The sequence below is a fragment of the Hypanus sabinus genome, chromosome 7 (assembly GCF_030144855.1).
Source record: "Hypanus sabinus isolate sHypSab1 chromosome 7, sHypSab1.hap1, whole genome shotgun sequence".
Lineage (NCBI taxonomy): Eukaryota > Metazoa > Chordata > Chondrichthyes > Myliobatiformes > Dasyatidae > Hypanus > Hypanus sabinus.
Genome location: NC_082712.1, coordinates 95314657 through 95341612, shown reverse-complemented (window position 1 = coordinate 95341612; position 26956 = coordinate 95314657). Strand labels below are relative to the sequence as shown.

General features: G+C 43.4%; 1 protein-coding gene across 1 annotated transcript in view; it reads right to left on the bottom strand.

The window, feature by feature from the left end:
* Positions 1 to 1279: 1279 nt before the first annotated feature.
* The window catches only part of LOC132397012 (sperm-egg fusion protein TMEM95-like), a 30296-nt gene continuing 4619 nt past the window's right edge, over positions 1280 to 26956 (bottom strand). Inside the window, exons 2-7 of the mRNA XM_059975226.1 lie at positions 26567 to 26623; positions 23711 to 23791; positions 13298 to 13318; positions 10476 to 10556; positions 4189 to 4276; positions 1280 to 1515 (exon numbers count right to left, since the gene is read on the bottom strand). Of these exons, the coding sequence (XP_059831209.1) occupies positions 1473 to 1515; positions 4189 to 4276; positions 10476 to 10556; positions 13298 to 13318; positions 23711 to 23791; positions 26567 to 26623 (371 nt within the window). The 3' untranslated portion in view covers positions 1280 to 1472. The remainder of the gene's footprint in view (positions 1516 to 4188; positions 4277 to 10475; positions 10557 to 13297; positions 13319 to 23710; positions 23792 to 26566; positions 26624 to 26956) is intronic.

Genomic DNA, 26956 nt, shown 5'->3' with positions numbered 1-26956 from the left:
AACATCTGATTAGCCCCCCCCCCCACCAGCGTCCCAATCAGGGTCACATGAAGCCACGGGAGCAGGCAGTACATTTCACAAGTCCTGGCTATGCGACCACTGAAGAGTATGGCTGGGGTCACCCGTCTTGTAAAGACACTGCCCAAAAGAAAGCAATGGCAAACCACTCCTGTAGAAAGATTTGCCAAGAACAATCATTGTTAAGTCCACGATCACCCACGTCATTGAAATGGTAAATATTGATAATGATGACCATTAGTGACAACATGAAATATATAAAAAATCAATGATTAGTGCAAAAAGAGAGCAAAAAAGTGAGGTTGTGTTCATGAGTTTATCTATGTTATTACTTATTGTAAATTCATAGTAATTTTTATGCCTGGCATTGTTCAGCTGCCACAAAACAACTGATTTCGTGGAGTATGTCAGTGATAATAACCTGAAGGTTTCTGAAGGTGAGAGGGAAAAAGTTTTAAGAGACGTGCAGAGCAAGTTATTTTACACAGAGAATAGGAATGCACTTTTGGTGTAATAGAAGCAGATACAATTGTGATGTTTAAGAGGCTTTTACAGTAGATATGCAGAGGGGCAAGAGGCTTTTATAGGATGTCCAGGGAGGGGTAGTGCCACTGGCAAAGGGGCTTGTTGTGTCATTCAGGGACAGCTCACTCCCCTTTGGTCCCCACGAGATGTTCAGCTCTCACATGTGGCTCAAAGTAGCAGTCTGCATGTTACAGCAGTCACGCCTCAATGCACTGCTACAACAGGTGGGCTGAACCAGGTGAGGGTGGCCAGTGGGATTCATGCCCCAGTGAGGTGGGGATATACCTGTTCTGGCGTGTGAAGTCAACTTCGGCGGACGAGATCGACAGTGAGATCTGATGGCCAGGAAGACAGCTCTGCAACGCTTTGTGCAGAGTGTAGGCACAAAGGGAGTCACAGTCAACCAGGGAAGACCCCAGATGTGACGACCACTTGTACCCCTGGATCCTGACTTCCGAGGTCAAGAGAGTGGAATGGTTCTTCCACCCTCCCGCACAGGTTTTCTTACTGTCCTCAGTGGATATGACTGACATCCAATCAATCAGTCAGTCAGAAAGTCACATGACCTGCAAGGCATGGAGGGGTGGATGGTGTGCAGACAGTAGACATTGTGTGGGCACAAACATTGTGGACCCAAGGGTCTGTTCCATGGTCTATGAAGTGAACACAGCAGTAACCAGAAAATACCATTTATTGTGGAACTGGGATTAAACACAGGATGAGACAAAGGGAAAACATGCCATCAACTGACAGCAAATTTGTACAGTACATCAAAATAGTTAACATCTTACTCATGTCCTGACTTGTGAATCAAGATCACTTTCAGTATGCCTGATCTGTCCTTGCACCTGGATATTGTGGACACTGTTGCAACTTGGCACTGTGAATGAAGCCAGGGCCCACAGACCTTCAGTGTAAGGCTCAACACTCTATTTACCCTCTGTGTCCATCTTTGCCTGGAAGTTGCGTGATCTGTTGAGATAATTTTAATAAGGGTAGGAAAATTAGTAAAGAGCAGTAGAAGACTCGTCCAGAAAATCTAAAATGAGTTTGGTAGATGCTGATAAGGATTTGCAAGTCAGTGGACCTGGTGAAGAGGTTTCAGATTACTGATCTTTGTCACAACAAAGCTTGTATTGTGATTTTCAGAGGGTAGGAGAAGAAATTAAACACTAGGCCCCGCCAATGTACTCAAAGTTCAAAGTAAATTTATAATCAAAGTACATGTATGTCACTATCTACAGCCTTTAGATTCATCTTTTTGTGGCATTCATAGCAGATCAATTAACCAGCCCAACTGGTTAGGGTTATTAAGTTGTGTACATGCTATGTTGGCCCCAACCTATCTGTTCTACTGTGACCTTAATATCCACGTGGACTTGCCTAACCAACCCAGAACTGAATTGTCTAAGTGCACTGACAACAAATGAATAGTAATAATCTTAACATTATCAGGTAGTTCAGCGGTTCTCACAATGCTATAACAACACTAGTGACCTGGGTTCAATTCCCGCTGTTAGATAGATAGATAGATACTTTATTCATCCCCAAGGGGAAATTCAACATTTTTCCAGTGTCCCATACACTTATTGTAGCAAAACTAATTACATAAGTATTTAACTCAATATAAATATGATATGCATCTAAAATCACCCTCCCAAAAAGCATTAATAAATAGCTTTTAAAAAGTTCTTAAATAGTTACTAAAGTGTATTGAGTGGTAACTTAAGCTCAGTCCTAACCCCGGCACTTTAACATGTCTTGCCCCTGGTGGTTGAATTGTAGAGCCAAATGGCGTTGGGGAGTAATGATCTCTGTAAGATGTGTCTTACAGACACATCTAATGATTAATGTTGTCTGTAAGATGTGTGTACATTCTCCCGTCGTGGGTTCCTCTGTTTCCTCACAATTTGTAAAGACATAGAGGTTAGTGGATTAATTGGTCATATGGTTAATTGGGCAGTGTGGGCTCATCGGGCTGAAGGGCCTGTTACTGGGCTGTATCTCAGAGTAGACTACCTGGCACATTGAACCTGCTCCCCCATCTGGCTGTGAACTCCATCTACTTGCCTTTTTCCCCCCTAACCCTCAATTCCCCTGCTATGCAAAAAAGCTACCTAACTATATCTTAAATATACTTAATAGTCTCGCCTCAACTGCATCCCTGGGTGGAAAGTTCCACACATTCACCACTCTCTGGGGAAAAGCAGTTTCTCCATATCTCCATCCTAAATCTACTGCCCTTTGACAGGTTGCAGATGGGACAGCCTCTGGCTGGGGGTTGAATACTGGCCAGTGGCTTTGGAATTCCCATGTGTGCAGAGTGATCCTAAAGTTGCCGTCAATTTCACAGAGCCACCTTGACTCTGTAAGGTGTAATTTTTTTATGCCCCAAATTGGTGGTCGATGAGCTTTGTGCTAACATAAATTTGGCATAATAAAACCTATGACCATCTGATGGACCAAGCGGCTACAGCAAGTGATGAGATCTGCTTCGTGATAAACTCATTATGGTGCTCAGACGTTGCGATCTTAGAACCATAGAACATTACAGCACAGAAACAGGCCTTTTGGCCCTTCTTGGCTGTGCCGAACCATCTTTCTGCCTAGTCCAACTGACCTGCACCTGGGCCATATCCCTCCAAACCCCTCTCATCCACATACCTGTCCAAGTTTTTCTTAAATGTCAAAAGTGAGCCCGCATTCACCACTTTATCTGGCAGCTCATTCCACACTCCCACCACTCTCTGCGTGAAGAAGCCCCCCCCCCCAATGTTCCCTTTAAACTTTATCTTGTCACACTCCGGCTCTCCCAACCTGAAAGGTCTGATGAGTAAGTGCCGGGACTCTACTTACCAAATGAATTCTCGACCGTGGTTCATGGTGAACAAGACACGGCCTGCCATGACTCCTTATATATTCCTGCCAGGGATTTCAATCAGGCTAGCTGGAAGAAATCTCTGCCCAATTGCCATCAGTGCTTTGATAATTAATTTACTTTGAACTCAAAGACATGTCCCTTACTATAAATAACCTAGACCAGGCCTCTAGTCACGAAATAACCTAGACCAGGCCTCTGGTTACTAATCCAGTAAGATAACCACTTTGCCATGGTATCCTTTAATAGAGTGAGATTCAGAGGGATGTTAAAAAGCTGTTAGAAACCACTGCTTTTTGAAATATTACTTTTATAAGATATCTGCTTTTTAAACAAACTCAAGTACTTTTCACACTCACTGGCAGAAAGTGGTATGGTAGCTAAACTAACTGTTTATCACCGTTCTCATTTTTCATTGGCTAAGTATTAGCACATTACTGTCATGATTTGTTTTAATTATGTAGCCTATTAACTAATTTATCATTCTCTAAGGAATTTTGCTAATTTTATTGATAAAAGTGATGGATTTTCCAGAAGTGCCATCTTTATTCTTTTGTCTATGTACCTCTTAACATTGTTTCTCAGCCCTTTATTCAGTTTGCTTAGTATTTGTATGTTTGCTTTTTACTCTAAAACAAACTGAAATCTTGCAATTAACAATGCTGACCATTCTTGACACTGGGAAGAGCCCTAAGCATCAGAAATTAAACAGGGATCCAACTAAGCTGATTACAGGCTTCTCTGCTGCCTGTTTATAATGAACTTACTCAAAAATAAGTGCCACAAAACCAATCAAGGTCAAGCCTGCTGACAGACCAAGGATCAGATAGATGGATTCCCCCAGGTCTAATATGCCTGTTGGAGAAATGCAAATTATTATAAGCTGTGCGGCCCAGGGAGAAGGCTATTTAACCCACTGTGTCTCCGAATGGACCCACCTCCACAGACCGGAAGCAAACCATTGGTCAGTGTGAACATGTAATCTACTTGACCGGCTGAGGAGGTTCAATTGGAGCTATGACCAATCCTGCCACGTGGGTGAATCATAGTTCGCTCCCACCTCCTGTGGGGTACAAGATACAAAAGCCGCAGTGAGAAGTGCAACTAACAGAGTGTAGGGCACCAGGGTGTGTGGTAGAACAGAGGGATCTGGGAATACAGATCCATAATTACTTGAAAGTGGTGTCATAGGCTCATAAATTGGCTCATCGGCCTTCATGAATCAAATGAATGAGTATTGGAAATGGGATGTTGTGTTGAAGTTGTACAAGATGTCAGAAGGGCCTAATTTGGAGGATTGTGTGCATTTCTGGTCACATACCTGCAGTCCATTATGTGCAGTGTTGTGTGGCATGGGCGATATGACTTGTGATACGACCATCCACCCATGGCCCTGATCAGAGGGGCAGAGGATAGGGGACACCAAACAGATGCTACACCTCGCTCAAGGGTGACCTGCAGGCTAGCAGAGGGAAGGTACACCTTACACCTCCTTTGATAGAGACGTATCCCCATCCTCACCACCTACAGTACAAGAAAGATAAGATCATAAGATACAGGAGCAGAATTAGGCCATTTGGCCCAACAAGTCTGCTCTGCAAGTTCATCATGGCTGATCCATTTCCCTCTCGGCCCCAATCTCCTGCCTTCTCCCCATATCCCTTCATGCCCTAACTAATCAAGAATCAATTGATAAGACCATAAGACAAAGGATAAAATTGAGAAAGTACGGAGGAAAGATATCAATAAGATTGAGAGGGTACAGAGATATTTAATAAAGATGTTTCCAGGACTTGAGTATCTGAGTTATGTTGAATAGGTTAGGATTTTATTTCCTGTAGTGTAGGCGATTGAGGTGAGAGTTCTTTGAGGTACACACATTGGTGAGGATATAGATAGAGAAAATGCAAGCAGGCTTTTTCCACTGAGATTGGATGAAACTAGGACTAGAGGTCATGGGTTAAGGAAGAAAGTTGAAATGTTTAAGGAAGCCACTTCACTCAGAGAGTGATGAGAACGTGGAACGAGTTACCAGCAAAGTGGTGGACATGGGTTCGTTTTTGACATTTAAAAGAAGTTAGGGTCGGTAGATAGATGGGAGGGCTATGGTCCGAGTGCGCGTCAATAGGACTAGGCAGAATAATAGCTTGGCATGGACTAGGTGGGCCGAAGGAATTCTTTCTGTGCTGTAGTGTCTATGATTCTAACTGCTTCCTCACAGCCCCAGTGACCCATGTTCAATCCTGACCTCTACTGACGCTGTCTGTCAGAAGTGTGACAGACCATTTCTCTGGATAAAAACAAAACCAAAAATAAATATTCTAGAAGCTTGGCACCATCCAGGACAAAGTGCCCTATCCCCCCACCCTGAGTCTTCACCTTCTCCGCCACTAGCGTACCCTGGTGGCGGTGTGTAACATAAGATCCACTGTCTAACAATTCGGAATTCCTGACGTTTCCAGCTCAGAAAGTAATGTACTTCATGAACCTTTCCCACTCATGGTGACCCATCCACCAAGCCCCAGTTCCCAATTCCTTCCCACCCACTGGGACCTTGGTTCCCACACTTTATTCCCAGTCACTGGGTATTGGTATTGGTTTATTACTGTCACAATGTACCAAGACACAGTGAAAAGTTTGCTTGCAAACTGCTTATACAAATAAAATTATCTCACAATGCATTGAGTTGGAATAAGGTAAAACAACACAGTGTAAGAGCTACTGCAAAAAAGAAATGCAGTGCAGGAAAACAGTAATGTGCAAGATCATATGGAAGTAGATTGTGGGACCAAAAGTCATTCTGACCAATTTTTACAGTAACACCACTGACCATCTGCATCACCATCTAGTAGAGGGGTCGCAAGGCACCTGAACACAAGACCCTGCAAAGGATTGCGAGGACTGCTGAAAGGATCATTGGGGTCTCTCTTCCACCCACCTGAGATATCTATAAGGAGCGTTATGTACACAGGGCTCTTGGTGTTGCCCTCTCACCAGTCCTACAATGTCTTTGACTCTATACTGACATGCAGGAGGTTCTAAACCATAAGGGCAAGGACTATTATGATGGAAAAGAGCTTCTTCCCCCAGGCCATGAACTCCCTGCCACCACCCAGGTTTCCTCACATGTGGAGCGCCAGTAGCATTACATTGTTTACTTTTTAACATATCATAAATGCAGCTTTTGTTAAGTATTAATCTTCTGGAATATATTTTATTATTTGTTAATTTTTTGGCACTATTACTTTATATGTTCTGTGTGAGTTATCTGCGCTGTGCTGTACACCTTGGTCTGAAAGAACATAGTTCCATTTGGCTGAATACATGTACTACGTGTTTGAATGACACTAAACTTGAATTTGAACTTATCATACAAGCAATCTAGATAGAAAGGTCAAGATAGAGTGGACCTGGAGAAGATGGTGGGTGAGTCTAGGACCAGAGGGCACAGCCTCAGAAAAGAGTGTCATCTCTTTAGAACAGAGATGAAGAGGAATTTCTTTACCCAGAGGGTGGTGAATCTGTGAAATCCATTGCCACAGTTGACTGTGAAGATCAAGTCACTGGGTATATTTAAAGTGGAGGCTGAAAGGTTCTTGATTAATCAGGGTGTCAAATGTTATGGGGAGAAGGCAGGAGAATTGGGTTGAGAGGAATAATAAATCAGCCATGATGGAATGGCAGAGCAGACTCGATGGGTTGAATGGCCTAATTCTGCTCCTATGTCTTATAGCCTTATTGTCTTAAATTCAAAGTTCAATGTGAATTTATTATCAAAGTACGTGTATGTCACCCTTTGATTTGTTTTCTTGTGGGCATCCACGGTAAATACAAAAAAACTCAACAGAAACAATGAAAAAACATGCAATAAGACAGGCAAACAAAAAAATGTGCAAAAGTAATCAAACTGTGCAAATACAAAAAGAAAAACACTAAATAATAAAATAAATAAATAAACAATAAACATTAAGAACATGAGATGAAGAGTCCATAGGCCGTGGGAACATTTTAATGATGAGACAAGTGTAGATGGGTGAAGTTATCTGATGGTTGGGGGGGTAATAATTATTCCTTAACTTGGGTGTGTGAGTTCTGAGGCTTTTATCCCTTTTTCCTGATGGCAGCAACAAGAAAGAGCATGTCCTGGGTCCCTGATGATGGACTCTGCTTTCCTGTGACATTTGCTCAATAGTGGAGAGGACTTTACCCATGATGGACTGGGCCATATTCGCTACTTTTTGTAGGATTTTCCGTTCAAGGGCATTAGTGTTTCCAAACCAGGCCCTCGTGCAGCCAGTCAATATATTCTCCATTTATCATTTTAGATGAAATTCAGAATCTTTGCAAACTTTTAAGAAAGTTGGGGCTCTGCCATACCTTCTTTGCAATGGCACTTACGTGCTGGACCCTGGACAGATCCTCTGTACTGATAACACTGAGGAATTTAAAGTTGCTGATCCTCTCTACCTCTAATTCCCCAATGAGGACTGGCTCATGGACCTCTGGTTTCTTCCTCCTGAGGTTAATAATCCTTGATCTTGCTGCATCAAGTTAGAGGTTGTTGATTTGGCACCATTCAGCCAGACATTCAATCTCCCTCCTGTACGCTGATTCATCGCCACCTTTGAGTCGGCCAGTGACAGTGATGTTGCCAGCAAACTTAAATATGGTGTTGGAGCTGTGCTTAGCCTCACAGTCATAAGTATAAAGTGAGTAGATCAAGGGACTAAGTACACAGCCTTGTGGTACACCTGTGCTGATAGAGATTGTGGAGATGTTGTTGCCAATTCAAACTAACTGGGGTTTGCAAGCGAGGAAATCAAGTATCCAATTGCACAAGAATGTATTGAGGCTGGGTCTTGGAGCATATTGATTAGTTTTGAGGAGATGATGGTATTGAATGCCAAGCTGCAGTCAATGAAGAGCATCTTGATGTATGCACCCTCAATATCCAGACGTTCCAGAGTTGAGTGAAGAGCCAATGGAATGGCATCTGCTGTTGACCTGTTGCTCCAGTAGACAAATTGGAGCCGATCCAAGTCAATCCTCAGGCAGGAGTTGAGATGCTTCATGACCAGCCTCTCAGAACATCTCATCACAATGGATGTAAAGTACTACTGGGCAATAGTCAATGAGGTCCATTGAAAAGTAATAACTGGAATGATCCTGGTAGAATATCCAGGATGGGTGGAGTTTTTGTTTATGTTGGCTACTTTAATGAGGCAGCAAGAAACATAGACAGAGTCCATGGATGGGAGGTTGGTTTCTGTGATGTGGTGAGCTGTGTCTGCAACTCTCTGGAGTGTCTTGCAGTCATGGGCAGATCACTTGACATACCAGTCCCTGGTGCATCCAGATAGAATGCTCTCTATAAAGTTCAGGACCATGTGCACCACCCCACCTCCCTTTCTAAAGCCAATGACCAGCTCTTCTGTTAGTTGCCATTGTTGTCAGGACACCATGTCATTACTCTCTCTAGTCTGTCTCCATTCTACTCATCATTATTTGAGATACAACCCATTACTTTTTGTAGGCTTTTCCATTCAAGGGCGTTGGTGTTTCCCTACCAGGCTGTGATGCAACCGGTGAGTATACTCTCCACTGTTAATCTCTTTTGCCCATTACACATTGTTTAGGGCAGGAATGAAGGTCCTCTATCTCTGGTGGCGTTCTCGGCTTCCTTCATTGTGTCAGTAGCTTCCTCTCGGTTTACTGTCAGTCACACAAGTCCTGGGTGGAGACTCAGGAATACCATCACACTCAGATGTAGAAGGATTCTTCATTGCTGTTTCCAATACAATTCTGTATTGCCAGTCAGAATTCTGTATTGTGTTGGCCCTGAGCTGAACCCTTGAACCTGGAGGACCAGTGGACCACTCTTAGTCTGGCCTCTACCCTTTGACCTGTTTGGCCTGAGTGAACCTACCGAGAACCAAAACATGAAGCCCTGACTCCAGCCAGCATAGCTTTCTGGGTCACTGAGGCACAACAAGGTTGTGGTCCTCTTGGAGGACTCTCCACCATAGGCAGAGTCAAAACAGATTCTGTCCACACAGTCATGAGTGTACAGGGAGTAGAGTTGTGGTCTGAGGACTCAGCATTCTGGGACACCAATGTTTAGAATATTCATGGTAGAGGTGTTGCTCCCTCTGCTTACTGATTGTGGTCTGTTGGGCAGGAAGTCAAGAATCCATTTGCAGAGGGAGGTTCAGAGTTTGCTGACGGCCCTGGTACCTGTGTTCATTTTGACTTCCTATTGTGATGGATATTATTGAATTGATTTATCATTGTCGCATGTTCTAAGGTATAGAGAAAAACTTGTCTTGCATGCCACCTGGATCATTTCACTACCACAGTGCACTGAGGTCGTACCAGGGAAAACAACAGCAGAATGTAGAGTGAGGTGTTACAGTTACAGAGAAAGTGCAGTGCAGGCTAAGGTGCAAGGTCATAATGAGATAGGTTGTGAGGGCAAGAGCCCATCTTATTTTACTAGATGACTGATCAAATCATTACATTGTTTATTGAGGTAGAACAACATTTATAACAATGCAGAATAAAGTGTAAAAGCTACTAAAAAAGTACATTGCTGGAAAACAATAAAGGGCAAGATCATAACAAGGTCGATTCTGAAATCCAGAGTCCATCTTATCATACATCAGGTCCATTCAACAGTGCGATAGAAGCTGTCCTTGAGTCTGGTAGTAGGTGCTTTCAGGCTTTTGTATCTCCTGCCTGAAGGGAGGGGGGGAAGAGAGAATGTCTGGGGTGGGTGGGGTCTCTTTTTACGCTGGCTGCTTTATTGAGGCAGCGAGAAGTGTAGGCAGAGTCTGTGGAGGGGAGGTTTTGCCACGATGTGCAAATCTATAAAATTGGATCCTTGATGTTAAGGAGGATTTCAATTTCCCATCGCCAAGCACCCATTCTTTCCCCTGATTTCCAATCCCACGCCTCCCCCCAACCCTCCCGCTGCCGGTGAAGACACAGAGCCCTGTCCTGTTTGGGACAGAGACCACTGCATCTTGCTCAAGGCTGAAACCTGGGGCCCACTCACTTGGCCAGCAAGTCTTCATTTTCCAGCAGTTAACTTTCACCTCAAGGCACAGGCTGCAGTCAGTAACTGTTGTGGAGCGTCCTGGAGAAGGAGAACACAATGTAAGATGAACAGCAAAGGGAACAGCAGCAGACCCCACACCACCACCTCCAATGAGGGACATTCACCCCTGGACCAGAGAACAGACCAGGAAAAACACCCTATATTTTTAGGGGAGCAGCAACACTCAATACATCGAGTGCATGCTCAACATTTGGCTTTGGCAGTGTGTAAACTGTAGTCAGGTACACGGCAGAGAATCCTCTTGGTAAGTAGAATGGTCGGCATTTAATCTTTGGATGTTCCAGATCAGGTGGACAAGCATGCGATAACACCTTAAATTCCAGTGGGATTGGTTTTGGTCAACATCAGTCTGGATCCCGCAGAATTCCCAGCCAGCAAGATGAAAGAAGGATAAGATTCCCCTCATCACTTGCCTGGTTAACTCTTACTTCTTCCACCACAAATGCTGCCCAATCTGCTGGGTTGCCAGCTCTGCTTGTAGGTACATGAGGTGGTTTCTCCACCTGTTCCCACCCAAATCCCTTCTCCACCCTTCCCCACCACCCAAATCCCTTCTCCACCCTTCCCCACCACCCCAATCCCTTATTCACCCCTCCCCACCACCCAAATCCCTTCTCCATCCTTCTCCACCACCCCAATCCCTTCTCCACCCTTCCTCACCACCCCAATCCCTTATTCACCCCTCCCTACCACCCAAATCCCTTCTCCATCCTTCCCCACCACCCCAACCCCTTATTCACCCCTCCCCATCACCCCAATCCCTTCTCCACCCTTCCCCATCACCAAAAATAATTTGAAACCCCACCACCCACCCTTCCCCCATTTCCCATGTTTCCAATCTTATAAAAATCTCAATTTAATAATTTTCCTTTCTATAAAATGGAGCTTTTTATAAAAAGCTCCACACACACACAAAATGCTGGAGGAACTCAGCTGACCAGGCAGCATCTAGGAAAAATAATAAACAGTCAACATTTCTGAGGTCCTGATGTTGGGTCTCAGCCAAAAATGTTGACTGTTCATTTCACTGCCTGACTCACTGAGTACCTCCAGCACTTTGTGTGGGTTGATCCAAATTTCCAGCATCTGCAATCACTCTTGTGAGCCCCTTCCTCTGTGTAAAATACTGGCCCCTCACATCATCTATAAACTACAACTCCTCACCACCACCCCAACCTCAAATGTAAGTCCTCTGGTGTTCGACATTTTTACCCTAGGGGAAATATTTTGACTATCTATCATGACTGTCTCTTATAGATTTAAAACCTCTGCCTTGTGAAAAACCTTAGCCTCACCTCTGATGCTCTGAGGGGAACCCAGGTTTGTCTAGCATCTCCTTATAGCTCATACCCTCTAACCTAAGTAATATTGTGCAGAACCTTTTCTGCACCCTCTCCACAATCTCTATATCCTTCCAATAATGGGGGTGACCAAAACTGCACATAATATTGAAAGTGGAGATTGAATAGCATTTTAAGATTTGTCTCTGCCTTGTTTTCATTTGCAGGAGGGTTATGGACCTGTAGTCCGGACTGATCTGTGAGGGATTTGACCTCCCTGCACCCTCCCACTTTTTAAACCTTTCCTGATCCTCATCAGCCATCCCTCCCACCCCAACTTCCCACTCATTTGCACATTAGGAGCAACTATTGGATTACGGGCTGAATAGTTACTTGTTTGTCTGTAGATGTTCAGTGGATTTACTAGTGTAATGGGGAACAAAGAAATGGTGAGCAGACTGAATAAGTATTTTGCATTGGTGCTCATTGTGGAAAGCACAAGCACAGTGCCAGAAATCTGAGTGTTGGGGGCAGAAGTGAGTGTGGTCGCTATTACTAAGGAGAAGGTGCTGAAAGGTCTGAAGGTAGATAAGACACCTGGACCACATGGACTACACCCCAGGGTTTTGAAAGAGGTAGCTGAAGAAATTGAGCAGGCATTAGTCAAGATTTGCTAGTTTCTGGAATGGTTCTTGAGGACTGAAAAATCGCAAATGTCACTCCCTTCTAGGGGCAAAAGGCAGGAAATTATTGACCAGTTATCCTGATGACTTCAGTAGTTGGCAAGATGTTGGAATCCGTTATTAAGAAGGAGGTTTCATGGTTCTTTGAGGCACACGATAAAAGTCTGTTGGAATTCATTGAGGAAATAAGCAGGATTCCCTCTTAATAGATCAACATAACTCTTCTAGACTCCATTGAGTACAAGTCCAGCGCCATCAAACATTTCTCATACATTAGCCCATTTATTTGTGGAATTTGCAGTCCAAATGTGGTCTGACCAGTACCTTTTGAATCCACTGCATTACATCCTTGCTTTTATATTCTATTCCTCTGGAAATGAATACTAACATTGCATTAGCCTTCCTTACTACCGACTCAACCAGCAAGTTAACCTTTAGAAAATCCTATACTAAGACTCCCAAGTCTCTCCGCACCTCCCATTTCTGAATTTGCTATTTTAGAAAATAGCCTATCCCTTCATTCCTTCTACCAAAATGCACAACCATACATTTCGAGACACTGTATTCCATCTGCCACTTCTTTGCCCATTCTACTAATCTGTCTAAGTCCTTCTGCAGACTCCCTGCCCTGCCACCTATCTTCTATCCTCAGCAAATCTGTCCTCAATGTCATCTATTCTGTCATCCAGATCATCCCCTTAAGTTAATATTTGACATCTTGCCAGAGTGAAGGCAACAATCTATGACTTGGGCAAACTACCCCGGGGAATGGAAGAAATCAGTAGGGTGTACTCACGGCATTTGGGAGCACACATAGCTGAAGGGAAGAAATATAAACAAAATGTCAATTAGCAGCACAATAATTATAAAAAGTTCAAAGTAAGTTTATTATCAAAGAATGTATACATCACCATATATACAACCTGCAGGTTCATTATCTTGCAGGCATTCAAAATAGAACAAAGAAATACAGCTTCAAGGAGCAATGCCTCAACAAGGCATTAAGGACCTGCCCATCACCCAGGACGCCTTTTCTCATTGTTACCACCAGGAAGGAGGTACAGAAACCTGAAGATATACACTCAGTGATTCAGAAACAGCTTGCTCCCCTCTGTCATCAGATTTCTAAATGGATGTTGAACCCATGAACACTATCTCACTTCTGTTTTCTCTTTTTACACTATTTATTTGATTTAACTTTCTAAATATACATACTTAATGCAACTTACAGTCCTTTTTATCATTATTTATTGCAATGTTCAGCTGCCGCATAACAACAAATTTCATGACATATGCCAATGCTATTAAACCTGATTCTGATTTGATGTAAAGCTACACACAAAGATTGTCAAACAACCTATGTGAAAAAAATTAGAAACTGTGCAAATGCTAAAAAATAATAACAATAATAAATAAGTAAATAAATGATATTGAGTTGCTTTAGATTTCCAGCATCTGCTGACTTTCTCATGCTTGAAACATGAGCAGATAAAAATCAACTCTAAACCACTTAAGGATATATTCAGGAGATAAAAGAGACTACAGATGTTGGAATCCAGAACAAAATAAAAGGCTGGGAAAAAAATCAGCAGGTCAAGCAGCAAAAGGCACCACATGATACCCCTTCCCTATCACCTGTCCATCCATCTCTACAACCCTTCTCCCTGGCCTTTACTTATCTAATCTCACTAAAAACCATAATCTTGTCTGCATTTCTCCTCTATGGAAGGATGTGCTGGCATTGCAGAGAGTTCACAAGAATGATCCCAGGAATAAAAGGGTTAACATATGAGGAATGTTTGATGGCCCTGGACCTGTACTCACTGGCGTTTAGAAGTATGAGGAGGGATCTCATTGAAACTTACTGAATATTGAAAGGCCTGGACAAAGTGGACAGGGAGAGGATTTTTCCCATAGAGGGGGAGTCTAGGACCAGAGAGCACAACTTCAGAATAGAAAGATGTCCCTTTAGAACAGAGACAAAGAGGAATTTCTTTAGCTCGAGGGCAGTGAATCTGTGGAATTCATTGCATCAGGCAGCTGTGGAGGCCAAGTCATAAGGGACATTTAAAGCAGAGGTTGATAGGTCTTTAATTAATAAGGGTGTCCAAGTTTACAGGAGGAAGGCAGGAGAATGGGGTTGAGAAGAATAATAATAAATTGGTTGCAAGAAAAATGTCCCTGGGATGGATGTTGAGTTACATCTTTTTCTGCCCCTCCCCTTTCACAATGACTATTCTCTTCTTTCCAGTCTGCTCATCTCCACCCCTACCCAGTCCACCCTGTCCCCTGCAACTGAAGCAGATGGTGTAACACCTGCCCCTTCATCTTCCCCTCACCATCACCCTTTCCAAGAGAGGTTCATCTGCACCGTTTCCAATCTGGTCTGTTAATTGTGAGTAGATTAATTGTTCAGATGGGTGTGATTGGGCTGGAAGGGTCTGTTGCAATCCAGTATTCTAAACAAAATAGAATAAAGATTGCCAGTGTATAGTCGTATGTTGGAGCTCTCATAAGGATTACTTCTCAGTAATAATGATCAGAGAGGTTGTCAGGAACGCGGCCGAATGGACCCAAACACAGGATGCAGACACTGAAGTACTAGGGGGAGGACAGGATGGGGATGCCATGGCATTTAAGGGTAGAACTGGGGTTCAGGTAGATAGAGTTCAGGCAGGCAGAATGGAATGGGCTCCTGAAGTTCAGGCAGGCAGGTAGGCAGGTCCCCGGGGTTCAGGCAGGATGGCAGACAGGTCTTGGTGGCTAGATAGGCTGGCGGAGAGCCTTCCCTGGGTGGGCTGCATATGTCCCAGGTAGGGCCGTCTCCCAGGCGGAAACACCGGAGACCTGGGCATGACACGGACCCCTAGGCGGGTGCGGGTCACAATCCCAGGGTTCAGGCAGAAGAGGAGGATGGAGCAGAACCTCCGCCCGGCAGCGGCAGATCAGCCGAACCTGCCTGACGGAGGCAAGGGATAGGAACGGGCAGAACCACTGCCGGGCAGCGGCTGGTCGGCCGGATCTGCCCGACAGAGGCGAGGGATAGGAACAGGCAGAACCACTGCCAGGCAGAGGCGGGTCAGCCGGATCTGCCTGACGGAGGCAAGGGGTAGGAACGGGCATAGGTCCAGGGTGACTAACACAACAGTCATGATTACAGGAAAATCGGGAAAGGCCAGCAAATAGCACGACCGCGCGAACAACACAAACGAGCGGAGAAGTGGGACCAGCACACGGGAAGAAAGGTGGGGGGAGAGGACCAACCCGGCATTACTGGTACGGGGCAGAGAAGCATGATGAGGAGTAGATCTGAGCCCAGGCAGGATAACAGAATGCAGAGAAGAGTTCGGAGCCAGCAGAGAAACAGGAAACAGAACAAAACAACCACCCGCCTGGTCCCAGTCCCAAGGCCCCTTATAAGTACCTGCAGCTCAATGAGTCACAGGTGTGCCTCCTTGAGCCAGAGGGTCCTAACTAGATCACGGGTGATGGGAGGGACAACAGCAGGACCTGGAGTCCAGAGCCCTCAGACCGGATCAAAACCCGGAACGCGGATTCCAGACCGGACCCTGACAGAGGTACAGAAAGAATCTGTATTTACCAATAAGTACTTTATTGTCTATGTTAACCAGCATGTGAATTCATATATTAAGTGTCTGTGTACTCAGCCACAAGTTTTCCTGACCCTCCTGAACAATAAAAGAATAGTAAAGGTAATACCCAGGCAAAGGATTCTACACTGGCTTGGCGTTCTCATAGTCGTGTTCCATGTAGGATCGCTCACAATTGTACCTCTGATGGTCATTCTCCAGAGCTGTCGCTGCTTTGCATTCGAAGCCTTTGCTTTTATATTCTTTCCTTACCACTTCAAATATTGCATTTCAGTGCTATCATCAAGGGGTCATCTGACTGACCTATAAAACCTGCCCAAAGTCTACACAATTTCATGCCTTATGTTATATACCAGCAGCAATAGATGTGAAAATTGAGTCGGGTTTTTGTAAATAAACAACAAAATTTATTAACCTCTACTCAAAAACATAGAAAAGTAAACAAATGACTAACTTAAACGGAAGTTAACAGTGTTATGCATCTATAGTTATCCAACAGTCAAACTTAGAGACAATTCTTAACAGATCTTACTCAAGCACAGTCTTAAAGTGGTAGTTTAAGAAGTCCATTTGATTCATAAAGTGTGAGAGGAGAGACTTCCCGAACTAGCAATGAAGAGATTCTTGAAGAAAAGACAAAACTGTTGACGCAGATCCCAGCCGAGAAATGCCTTTTCCGAAGAGATCCTGAAGAAGAAGATTTCTCAAAGTAACTGACCTTTTGTCAGAGGTGGTCACCACACAACACCCAACCATGAAGGGGTTAAGCAAAAGTGTGTGCCACAATCCATGTCAATCACATTCAAGACACAAATCAACACCATTGATTTTGACCCAATTCTTTGAGTTCATACGAAGTTGGCAATTCTTCACTCTCTCTCTCTCCTTCTACAGTTGTGTAAACACCGACTGTGACTCCCCGACAAAACAACTATGCAACAAACTACGGTCTCCCCTTTTATACTGGCTGGAACATGCCCTCACATGACATCACCTCACCCCACATTCACAAGACAATTACATCATACCAATATCACGAGACAATTACATCATGTTCACGAGAAACTCACAGGACAGATAACACTTAGATGACCTCTTTTGTTCTCTTCGACTCTGGGTCAAACGAGTTAAACCAGGTCACCAAGACACTGGGCTGAGATGACGAGATTACTTCTGCAACCTGCCATGGTACACAATACAGAGTTTATCTAAGAATGGTCTCAGGCTTAGCAGATCAATAGCAGAAACTCCTGGTGTCCAAATTCAATTGCTCTGATTAGATTATCCCAGAGCAAGAATCCATTCTCAAACTGTTCCCAAGATGGAGGTTACAGAGCGGCTTCACAAAATGGCAACCTCTATTCCTTCAAGCACAAGGCTTTCTTGTGGCAGAGCTTTATGCTTTGGCTCTTGGTAGGGTTACCTGTGCCAAACCCATCAAAGGGTAGAGGCCAGACTAAGAGTGGTCCACCAGTTCTCCAAGTTCGGGGGTTCAGCTCAAGATAAATAACCCTGACTGGTAAAATACAATTGTTACAGAAACACCAATGAAGAATCCTTCTACTTCTGTGTGCAACAGTATTCCTGAGACTCCACCTAGGACTTGCATGACTGACAGTAGTGAAAACCGAGGGGAAGCTGCTGACACAATGAGGGAAGCCCTGAACACCGCTAGAGATGGAGGACCTTTACTGCTGCCCTAACCACCAGTGGCGAAGTGGACAGTAGGTCTTTATGAATCAAGATTGATTCCAGTGTCACATGTAAACCCGATAAGGTAGAGGAAGCAGATTTTCTTCAAGAACACAAGTGAACTAGGTGGAATTTTACAAAATTCCAATAGTTTCTTTATTATTTAGAGATGCATCATGGTAACAGCCCCTTCCAGCCCAGCTAACCAGCACCTCCCAATTACACCTACATGACCAATTAACCTAGAGACCCACACGTCTTTGGAACATGGGAGGAAACCAGAGCACACGGAGGGAACCCATGTGAAAACGTACAGTGGTGGGATTGAACATAAGTCTCTGGCGCTGTAATAGCATTATGCTGATCGTTACACTACCTTGTCATGCCAAAGAGAGGAGAGAAATGCTACCTTTATTTGTCTCAAGTACAGTGAAATGTGTCATTTTTCATCAAATCAGCGAGAGCAGCCCGTCAGTGTTGCCGCGCATCTGGTGCCAACTCGCTGATGCCCACAGCTTACAAACCCTAACTGTGTATCTTTGGAGCACAGGGAGGAAACCCACATAGTCACAGGGAGAACATACAAACTCCTGACAGACAGCATCTGTAATCAAACCCCACTCACTGATCGCTGTAAGACAATCAGAATCAGGTTTAATATCACTGACAAATGTCCTGAAATGTGTTTTTTTGTAGCAGCAGTAATTGCAATGCTATAAATATATCCTCGACTCTGTGATGGAGGTCTTTAATGACAGATGCTGCCTTTCTGAGGCATGGCCACTTGATGGTGCCAGAACCTTTGGTCTTGGGCAAGGTTTAATTGGCGTGGTTAGTGAATTTGACTGTAGTTTACATCATATGTGTTTCTCGTTTTATGTTACTCCTTTTTTTAATTGCAATTTTGTGTGATTTAGATTGGGGCAGACTGGCTCTGTGGCCTGCAGTCAGCAAATGACAAAGCTAACTTGAACTGGACTGAGCTAAACCCAACATTCCGAGATTGTTTCAAGGACTCTGTGGTTTGACGTTTTACGTTCAGTGTTTTTTGCTCGGGTTTCTGCTGTTTGCACAATTTGTTCTTCTTTTGCTCATTGGCTGCTTGATGTTTTCTTGGCCTGGGTGCTTCTTTGTTTCCTGGCCATCTGTGAGAAGAAAATCTTAAGGTCGTATACTCAGTACATACTTTGATAATAAATGTACTTTGAATCTTTGGAATTAGTAGACTAACATAGAATATTTTGGGCAGCATGGGTCTTGTGGTGGTTTGCATAACATTCTACAGTGCTAGCTGCAAGATAGGGTTCGATTCCACCACTGTTTGTGAGGAGTTTGTACGTTCCCCTGTAACCATGTGGGTGTCCTCTGGGTGCTCTGGTTTCCTCCCATATTAGAATGTTATAGGGGTGCCATATTAGTGCTGGAAGACTGGTGACACTTGTAGGCTGCCCCCTGCACATTCTTGGACTGCGTTGGTTGTTGAAGCAAATTACACATTTGCTGTATGTTTTGATGTACGTGTGACAAATAAAGTTAATCTTTAACCTTTATGTAACCCAGGTTAATTAAACCCAAAGATATAATATTAGAAAGCTCCACCTGTGAAAGAATGTAAACAAGGTTTGCCAATTTAAAAAAAGAGAGAATTTGAAAAAAAACGCACTCCATAAGAAGAGGTGTGGCTGACGCAGACCGGACAAGGAGAGAAACGCAGCAATGATTAGAAGCTGAAGACATGCACTGTTAAGAGTGGAATTAGTAGTGAGTATCTTTACACTACTAACTTGAAAACCTCAGGAAGAAACCCCTGGAGAGAGACAATAATGATAACAGATTTATTGAAGCTACAGCTATAACACACAGCAGCTGTAATGGGACAGTATCGGCAGAGACGAGTGTCCAAGTTCCCTACTGTGTAGTCAGGAATTAGTTCTATAAGTCATACCAAGGGATTTGGTCAAGTTTGTGTATTGACTTGCCATGGATGATAAACTATTTCATTCCAATGAACCAAAAAAAGAAGATTGCGAGCTACCCAAGATTTAACTACCAACACGGGAACGAAATGTGTAATGACTGTTATGTGTGATGAGAAAACCAGCTGGAGATGGGGTCCAGAGTTGATCCCCCTGTGAACTATGCTGTTAACGAGAGAGAGAGAGATGGGGGGGGGGAGGCATCCTGTTGCAGATGGGAGAGAGAGAGACAAGGATTAAATGGATGATTTAGTATTATGGCTTCTTCGCTAATTGTTGACCTTAACGCCAAGGATATTTGGCCTGTTTGTGTGGATCCCTGTTGACACAGCAGAGTGATGCCAGGTGTCTGCTGAGACAGGAGGGAGTGGCCAGTTTGATGGACATGGACATGGTCAGTTGATTGATGGCTGGTATCCCTGGCAGGGGAGATAAAAGACGGGTCTGCTGAGACACTGGCAGACACACCACAAGACACTGCAAGAGGTTTGTGCACCCACAGGAAGGTGGGGGCCTAGAGGACCAAATCGGGAGATCGGTCACAAAGCTCACAGTGTGACAGCAGGACCAGTGGAGGCTTGTGTGTGTGTCCACTCATGCCAGAGTGATGAGTTCACCACAGAAGAACAGTCTAGCTGAGAACGGAGGGGTCATAACCGAATGATCACATCAGTGCAACGGAACAAGAAGACAACAGAAGGTTTGCCTGCTACAGCTGCTCATATCTCACTCACTCTCTCTCTCCCCCCAACAACAGCAACAGCAACAGAAACTTGACTTGAACTGAACTGAACTCTGCATTATCTTAAGCCTATTCATTTACCCCTAGACTTGGATAGAGCTTGGTTTTGATTCTTATTTCTACACTTCTGTATTTATCATTGCTAACCTGTTTTATATGTATATTTGCCTTTTTGATACTGTATTACTTAGTTTGCTAATAAACTTCATTAGTTACTAGTAATTACACACTCCAACGTATATTCCACTTCTGCTGGTTTGGTAACCCAGTTACGGGGTACGTAACATGACACAGAGGATTTAATATGGCTGGGTGTAAAAGTTGATTTTCATTCAAAGAATCTGAATTTGATTTTCTGCAAGAACTGATTATTTTTGCAAAGACTTAGATAAGTTACTGAATGAGATTTACTTTGTTTAAAATTTGCAATGTTGGAGAATTATAGTGAAAGGAGTTAAACTGTGTGTATATAATTTTTGAATTTAATCTTGCAGATATACTGCCTGGAACTGAAACTGAAGTTAACTATAATACTTAAGTATATGAGTTATATTTGGCTTTCCAACTAACTGGGGATAAGTAAAAAGGAAAGTTTAGACTGTAAACTTTTAAATAGGGAATTAATTAATTAGAGAGATTAGAGTAATAAGGGAATCTCCCTGATTCTAAATAGGCATCCATTAGTCTTGAGAGATTTGCTCCTTGGGAAGTTTCCAAGCCACAGGCCTGGGCAGGGTTGTATGGGAGACTGGTAGTTGCCCATGCTGCAAGTCATCCCTCTCCATGCCACTGATGTTGTCTAAGGGAAGGGCAAGAGCTGATACAGTTTGGCACCAGTGTCATCACAGAGCAATGTGTGGTTAAGTGCCTTGCTCAAGGACACAATACGCTGCCTTAGCTGAGGCTTGAACTAGCAACCTTCAGATCACTAGACCAACACCTTAATCACTTGGCCATTCGCCAACACTCTCTGATTCTAATTAAAAAGGAATTTGCTTTGGTTTTAGATTTACTTTTATCTTAGATAAATCTTAGATTTATCTAAGATTTGGAACCTAAACAGAATGTTGGAATTTTGAATTGTTCTTGATCATGTAAATATTTTGTACATATTGGTTTTTCTTCTTATAAACAAAAGTTATCTCCTGAAGTGTGTGGTTTCTATTCACTGTCTCCTTCCAATATCTCAAAGCTTCTAATGGCTTATTAGTACCGAATGTCATTTGATTTTCTCAAAGAGACTAGTCACACGCAATAAGACTGATGCTACACAGGTATTACATTTATCTTCCTTACCTTTAATCCAATAATTTAACCAGTGCCCTTCCCTACATATTAGGAATAAACAGTCTGTGGATGGATTACAATAAAGATCATTATTATCATTATACGCCAGGTTGTATGATGTGGGCAATCAGGGTCTTCCATCTGTCTTTAATCTGATCTTATGCTTTTCTCTTTCTATCACCTTGATTGTTCTTGGCAAATTTTTCTACAGAAGTGGTTTGCCATTGCTTTCTTCTGTGCAGTGACATCACAGATGGGTGACCCCAGACATTATCAATACTCTTCAGAGATTGTCTGCTTGGTTGCCAGTGGTCACATAACCAGGACTTGTGAAATGCACCAGCTGCACCCACGGCTTCATGTGACCCTGACCAGTGGATGTGGGGGTGGGGGTGGACTATACAGGTGCTACACCTTGACCAAGTGTGACCTGTAGGATAGCGGAGATCCTGTGTCTTGCACCTTCCAATCCAATCCAGTAACAAGGTCCCAAAGTTGACAAGTATGTTCGATCTTTTAATAAACTGGCAGAACAAATAATCTTGAATCGATAAGATCTATGGAAACCAAAACTAGCGATATAACAAAATAAATAGTCTGAGAGTATTAAATGTACTTAAGTCTTTACAATGTAATTAAGCTAGCTTAAGCAATTTTAAATGTACAGTAGTTGTGCATCTGTAGCTGAAGTTAGAATCAAATTTATTATCACCAGCATGAAATTTGTTAACTTAGCAGCAGCAGTTCAATGCAATACAGAAGAAAAAAAAAGTATAAATAAATAAGTAAATCAATTACAGTACATGGACATTGAATAGATTAAAATCAAGCAAAAACAGAAATATTGAAAAACTGAGGTAGTGTTCATGGGTTCAATGTCCACTTAGGAATCAGATGGCAGAGGGGAAGAAGCTGTTCCTGAATCACTGAATGTGTGGCTTCAGGCTTCTGTACCTCCTTCCTGATGGTAACAGTGAGAAAAGGGCATGCCCTGGGTGCTGGAGCCCTTTAATAATGGACGCTGCCTTTCTGAGACACTGCTTCCCTAAAGATGTCCTGGGTGCTTCATAGACTAGATGAAGCTGACTAAATTTACAACCCTCTGCAACTTGTATTAGTCCTGTGCAGTAACCCCCCCCCCACCCCAAACATACCAGCGATTCAGCCTGTTAGTATGCTCTCCACAGTACATCGATAGAAGTTTTTGAGAGTTTTTGTGAACATACTAAATCTCTTCAAACTCCTAATGAAGTATAGTTGTTATCTTGCCTTCTTTACAGCTGCATCAATATGTTGGGACCAGGTTAGGTCCTCAGAGATCTTGACACCGAGGAATTTGAAACTGCTCACTCTCTACACTTCAGGATCCTCTATGAGGATTGGTGTGTGTTCCTTCATCTCACCCTCCCTGAAGACCACAATCAGCCCTTTTATCTTACTGATGGTGAGTGCAAGGTTGATGCTGCAACACCACTCCACTAGTTGGCATATTTCACTCCTGTACACCCTCTCATCACCAGCTGAGATTCTACCAACAATGATTGTATCATCAGCAAATTATATATTTGAGCTGCGCCTAGTCACACAGTCATGGGTGTAGAGAGAGTAGAGCAAGCAGTGGGATAAGCACACACCCCTGAGGTGCACCAGTTAAGCAGTCGACAAAAAAGATCTCACCCCCTTGACTCGCAACCCAAAAACTAAACTGACACCCAAAGACAAAGCACGGATACGTAACTAAACTCTTTGCTTCTACCCCACCCCTACCCATGTGACTAACTACTGTAATAAACATAATAAATAATAAACAAGCTACATAAAATACAAGGCTCCTACAACGGGCATCAAATGCACAAAAATATAGAAATCAGAAGCAGAAGTAACAGAGAATTTTTCCTCACATTTCTGGGTTAATTCCGGAAGTTTTTTCTCATAAAGCCAGTTCCAAAAGTTGGGCAGATCTTTCAGCGTCTGGTTAAACTCTGTGGAGAATGGGGAAATTGAAGTTACTGTCATCCGCACAATTCCCTGTATGTACAGGTTCAATGAAAAGCTTACTTACAGCGGCATCACAGGCACAGAGTATCAGACAGGCATCCATCGCATCAATGCAATTGTTACAACAAAGAACACTACTAAAACAAAACTAAGTCCTGGAGAGTGGAACAAGTGCCACACCTGCCCCCACACCTCTGCCCTCACTAACATTCAGGGCCTCAAACAGTTTTTCCAGGTGAGGCGACACTTCACTTGGCAGTCACCTGCTGTATCCGGCGTTCCCGATGTGGCCTCCTGTCTGTTGGTGAGACCCAACGTAGATTGGGAGACCGCTTTGCCGCCACAAAAAGTGGGATCTCCCAGCAGCCACCCACTGCTTCCCATTCCTATTTCAACCTGTCAGTCCGTGACCTCCTCCATTGTCACAATGAAGCCACACTCAGGTTGGAGGCACAGAAACATATTCCATCTGGGTAGCCCCCAAATTGATGGCATGAACACTGATTTCTTGAATTTCCAGTAATTCACACACGCCCCCACCATCCTCCATTCCCATTTCCCTCTCTCACCTTATCTTCTTACCCGCCCATCACCTCCCTCTGGTGCTCCTCCCCCTTCAATATCTTCTATGGTCTTCTCCTATCAGATTTCCCCTCCTCCAGCCCTTTATCTCTTTGAGCAATCAACTTCCCAGCTCTTCACTTCACTTTGCCAGTTTCACCTATCACCTGCTGCCTTGTACTTCTTCCTCTCTCCCCCCACTTCTTCTTTTGACTTTTCCCCTTCCTTTCCAGTCCTTATGAAGGGTCTCGGCCTGAAACATCAACCGTGTGCTATTTTCCATAGCTGCTGCCTGGCCTGCTGAGTTCCTCCAGCATTTTGTGTGTGTTGTTTTGGATTTCCAGCATCTGCATATTTTCTTGTGTTTCTAACTCCATAGAGTTGTTTATAGTGTTACTAACTTGTAGTGATTAGTTTGGTTCAAGGATTAAATGGTTTAATTGTCATTCAACCATACATAAATACCCATGAATACAGCCAAACAAAACAGAGTTTCTCAAATCACAGTACCAACAGTCACACACATCACAAGGCACATATAGGACATATAAGATAGCAGTAAGCATACACGATACATTCACGCAATAACCATATAACCATATAAGCATATAACAATCACAGCATGGAAACAGGCTATCTTGGCCCTCCTAGTCCGTGCCGAACCCTTAATCTCACCTAGTCCCACCTACCCGCACTCAGCCCATAACCCTCCACTCCTTTCCTGTCCATATACCTATCCAATTTTACCTTAAATGACACAACTGAACTGGCCTCTACTACTTCTACAGGAAGCTCATTCCACACAGCTATCACTCTTTGAGTAAAGAAATACCCCCTCGTGTTTCCCTTAAACTTCTGCCCCCTAACTCTCAAATCATGTCCTCTAGTTTGAATCTCCCCTACTCTCAATGGAAACAGCCTGTTCACGTCAACTCTATCTATCCCTCTCAAAATTTTAAATACCTCGATCAAATGCCCCCTCAACCTTCTACGCTCCAATGAATAGAGACCTAACTTGTTCAACCTTTCTCTGTAACTTAATTGCTGAAACCCAGGTAACATCCTAGTAAATCGTCTCTGCACTCTCTCTAATTTATTGATATCTTTCCTATAATTCGGTGACCAGAACTGCACACAATATTCCAAATTTGGCCTTACCAATGCCTTGTACAACTTTAGCATTACATCCCAACTTCTGTACTCAATGCTTTGATTTATAAAGGCCAGCGTTCCAAAAGCCCTCTTCACCACCCTATCTACATGAGACTCCACTTTCAGGGAACTATGCACAGTTATTCCTAGATCTCTCTGTTCCTCTGCATTCCTCAATGCCCTACCATTTACTCTGTATGTTCTATTTGGATTATTCCTGCCAAAATGTAGAACCTCACACTTCTCAGCATTAAACTCCATCTGCCAATGTTCAGCCCATTCTTCTAACTGGCATAAATCTCCCTGCAAGCTTTGAAAATCCACCTCATTATCCGCAACACCTCCTACCTTAGTATCATCGGCATACTTACTAATCCAATTTACCACCCCATCATCCAGATCATTTATGTATATTACAAACAACATTGGGCCCAAATCAGATCCCTGAGGCACCCCGCTAGTCACCGGCCTCCATCCCGATAAACAATTATCCACCACTACTCTCTGGCATCTCCCATCTAGTCACTGTTGAATACAATAAAAGGGAAGTAATCACTCATTAGTGAGAGAGAGTTTGTTTGAGATGTCGAAGTGTTGGGATGGGCAGTAGATTTTGATGGACTCTCAATCATGGCCTCTGGGGCTTTGCTGTTGCTTTCATGGTAGGTGATGGGCAGGTGTTGATACTTGAGCAAATGGGAGGGAAGGAGATGGGTGTGGGTTGACGTTTTGGTGCTGCCTGTGCGTGAGAGGAAGGGGATGGGTGTGGGTTGACGTTTTGGAGCTGCCTGTGCATGGGAGGGAAGGGAGATTTTGGAGCTCTAATGTTTTCTATCATTCATTCTGGAGTTTTTTGGTTTCATGGATGTCTGTGAAAAGTAAGAATTTTAGGTTATATACTATATACATTCTCTGGTATTAAATTGATCCATTGAACTATTGAATTGAACCATTAATTGAAGAGACAGTTACACAAGTATAGGTCATTATCTTAACTAACATCTGTTAAAAAACATAGATGAAGAAATTACTGTAAGAACCAATACCTATAACACGAAGGACACGATGCACCTTCTCTGTGATCATATTAACCGATAGTTCATCTAGGAAGAAAATGACAATCGTAGGAGTGAATGTGATTCCTGCCACTACATGCCATTTTACATTACATTACCATCATCATTCTGTGCCGAGTCGTATGACATTGGCGATCGTGGTCTCATGATCATGACTGATCTTGGCAATTTTTTCTACAGAAGTGGTTTGCCATTGCCTTCTTCTGGTCAGTGTCTTTACCAGACAGGTGACTCCAGCCATGATCAATACTCTTCAGAGATTGTCTGCCTGGGGTCAGTGGTCACATAACCAGGACTTGTGATGAGCATCAGCTGCTCGTACTTTTGCAGTTTCAAAGAACATCACTTTCTTCTGCATTT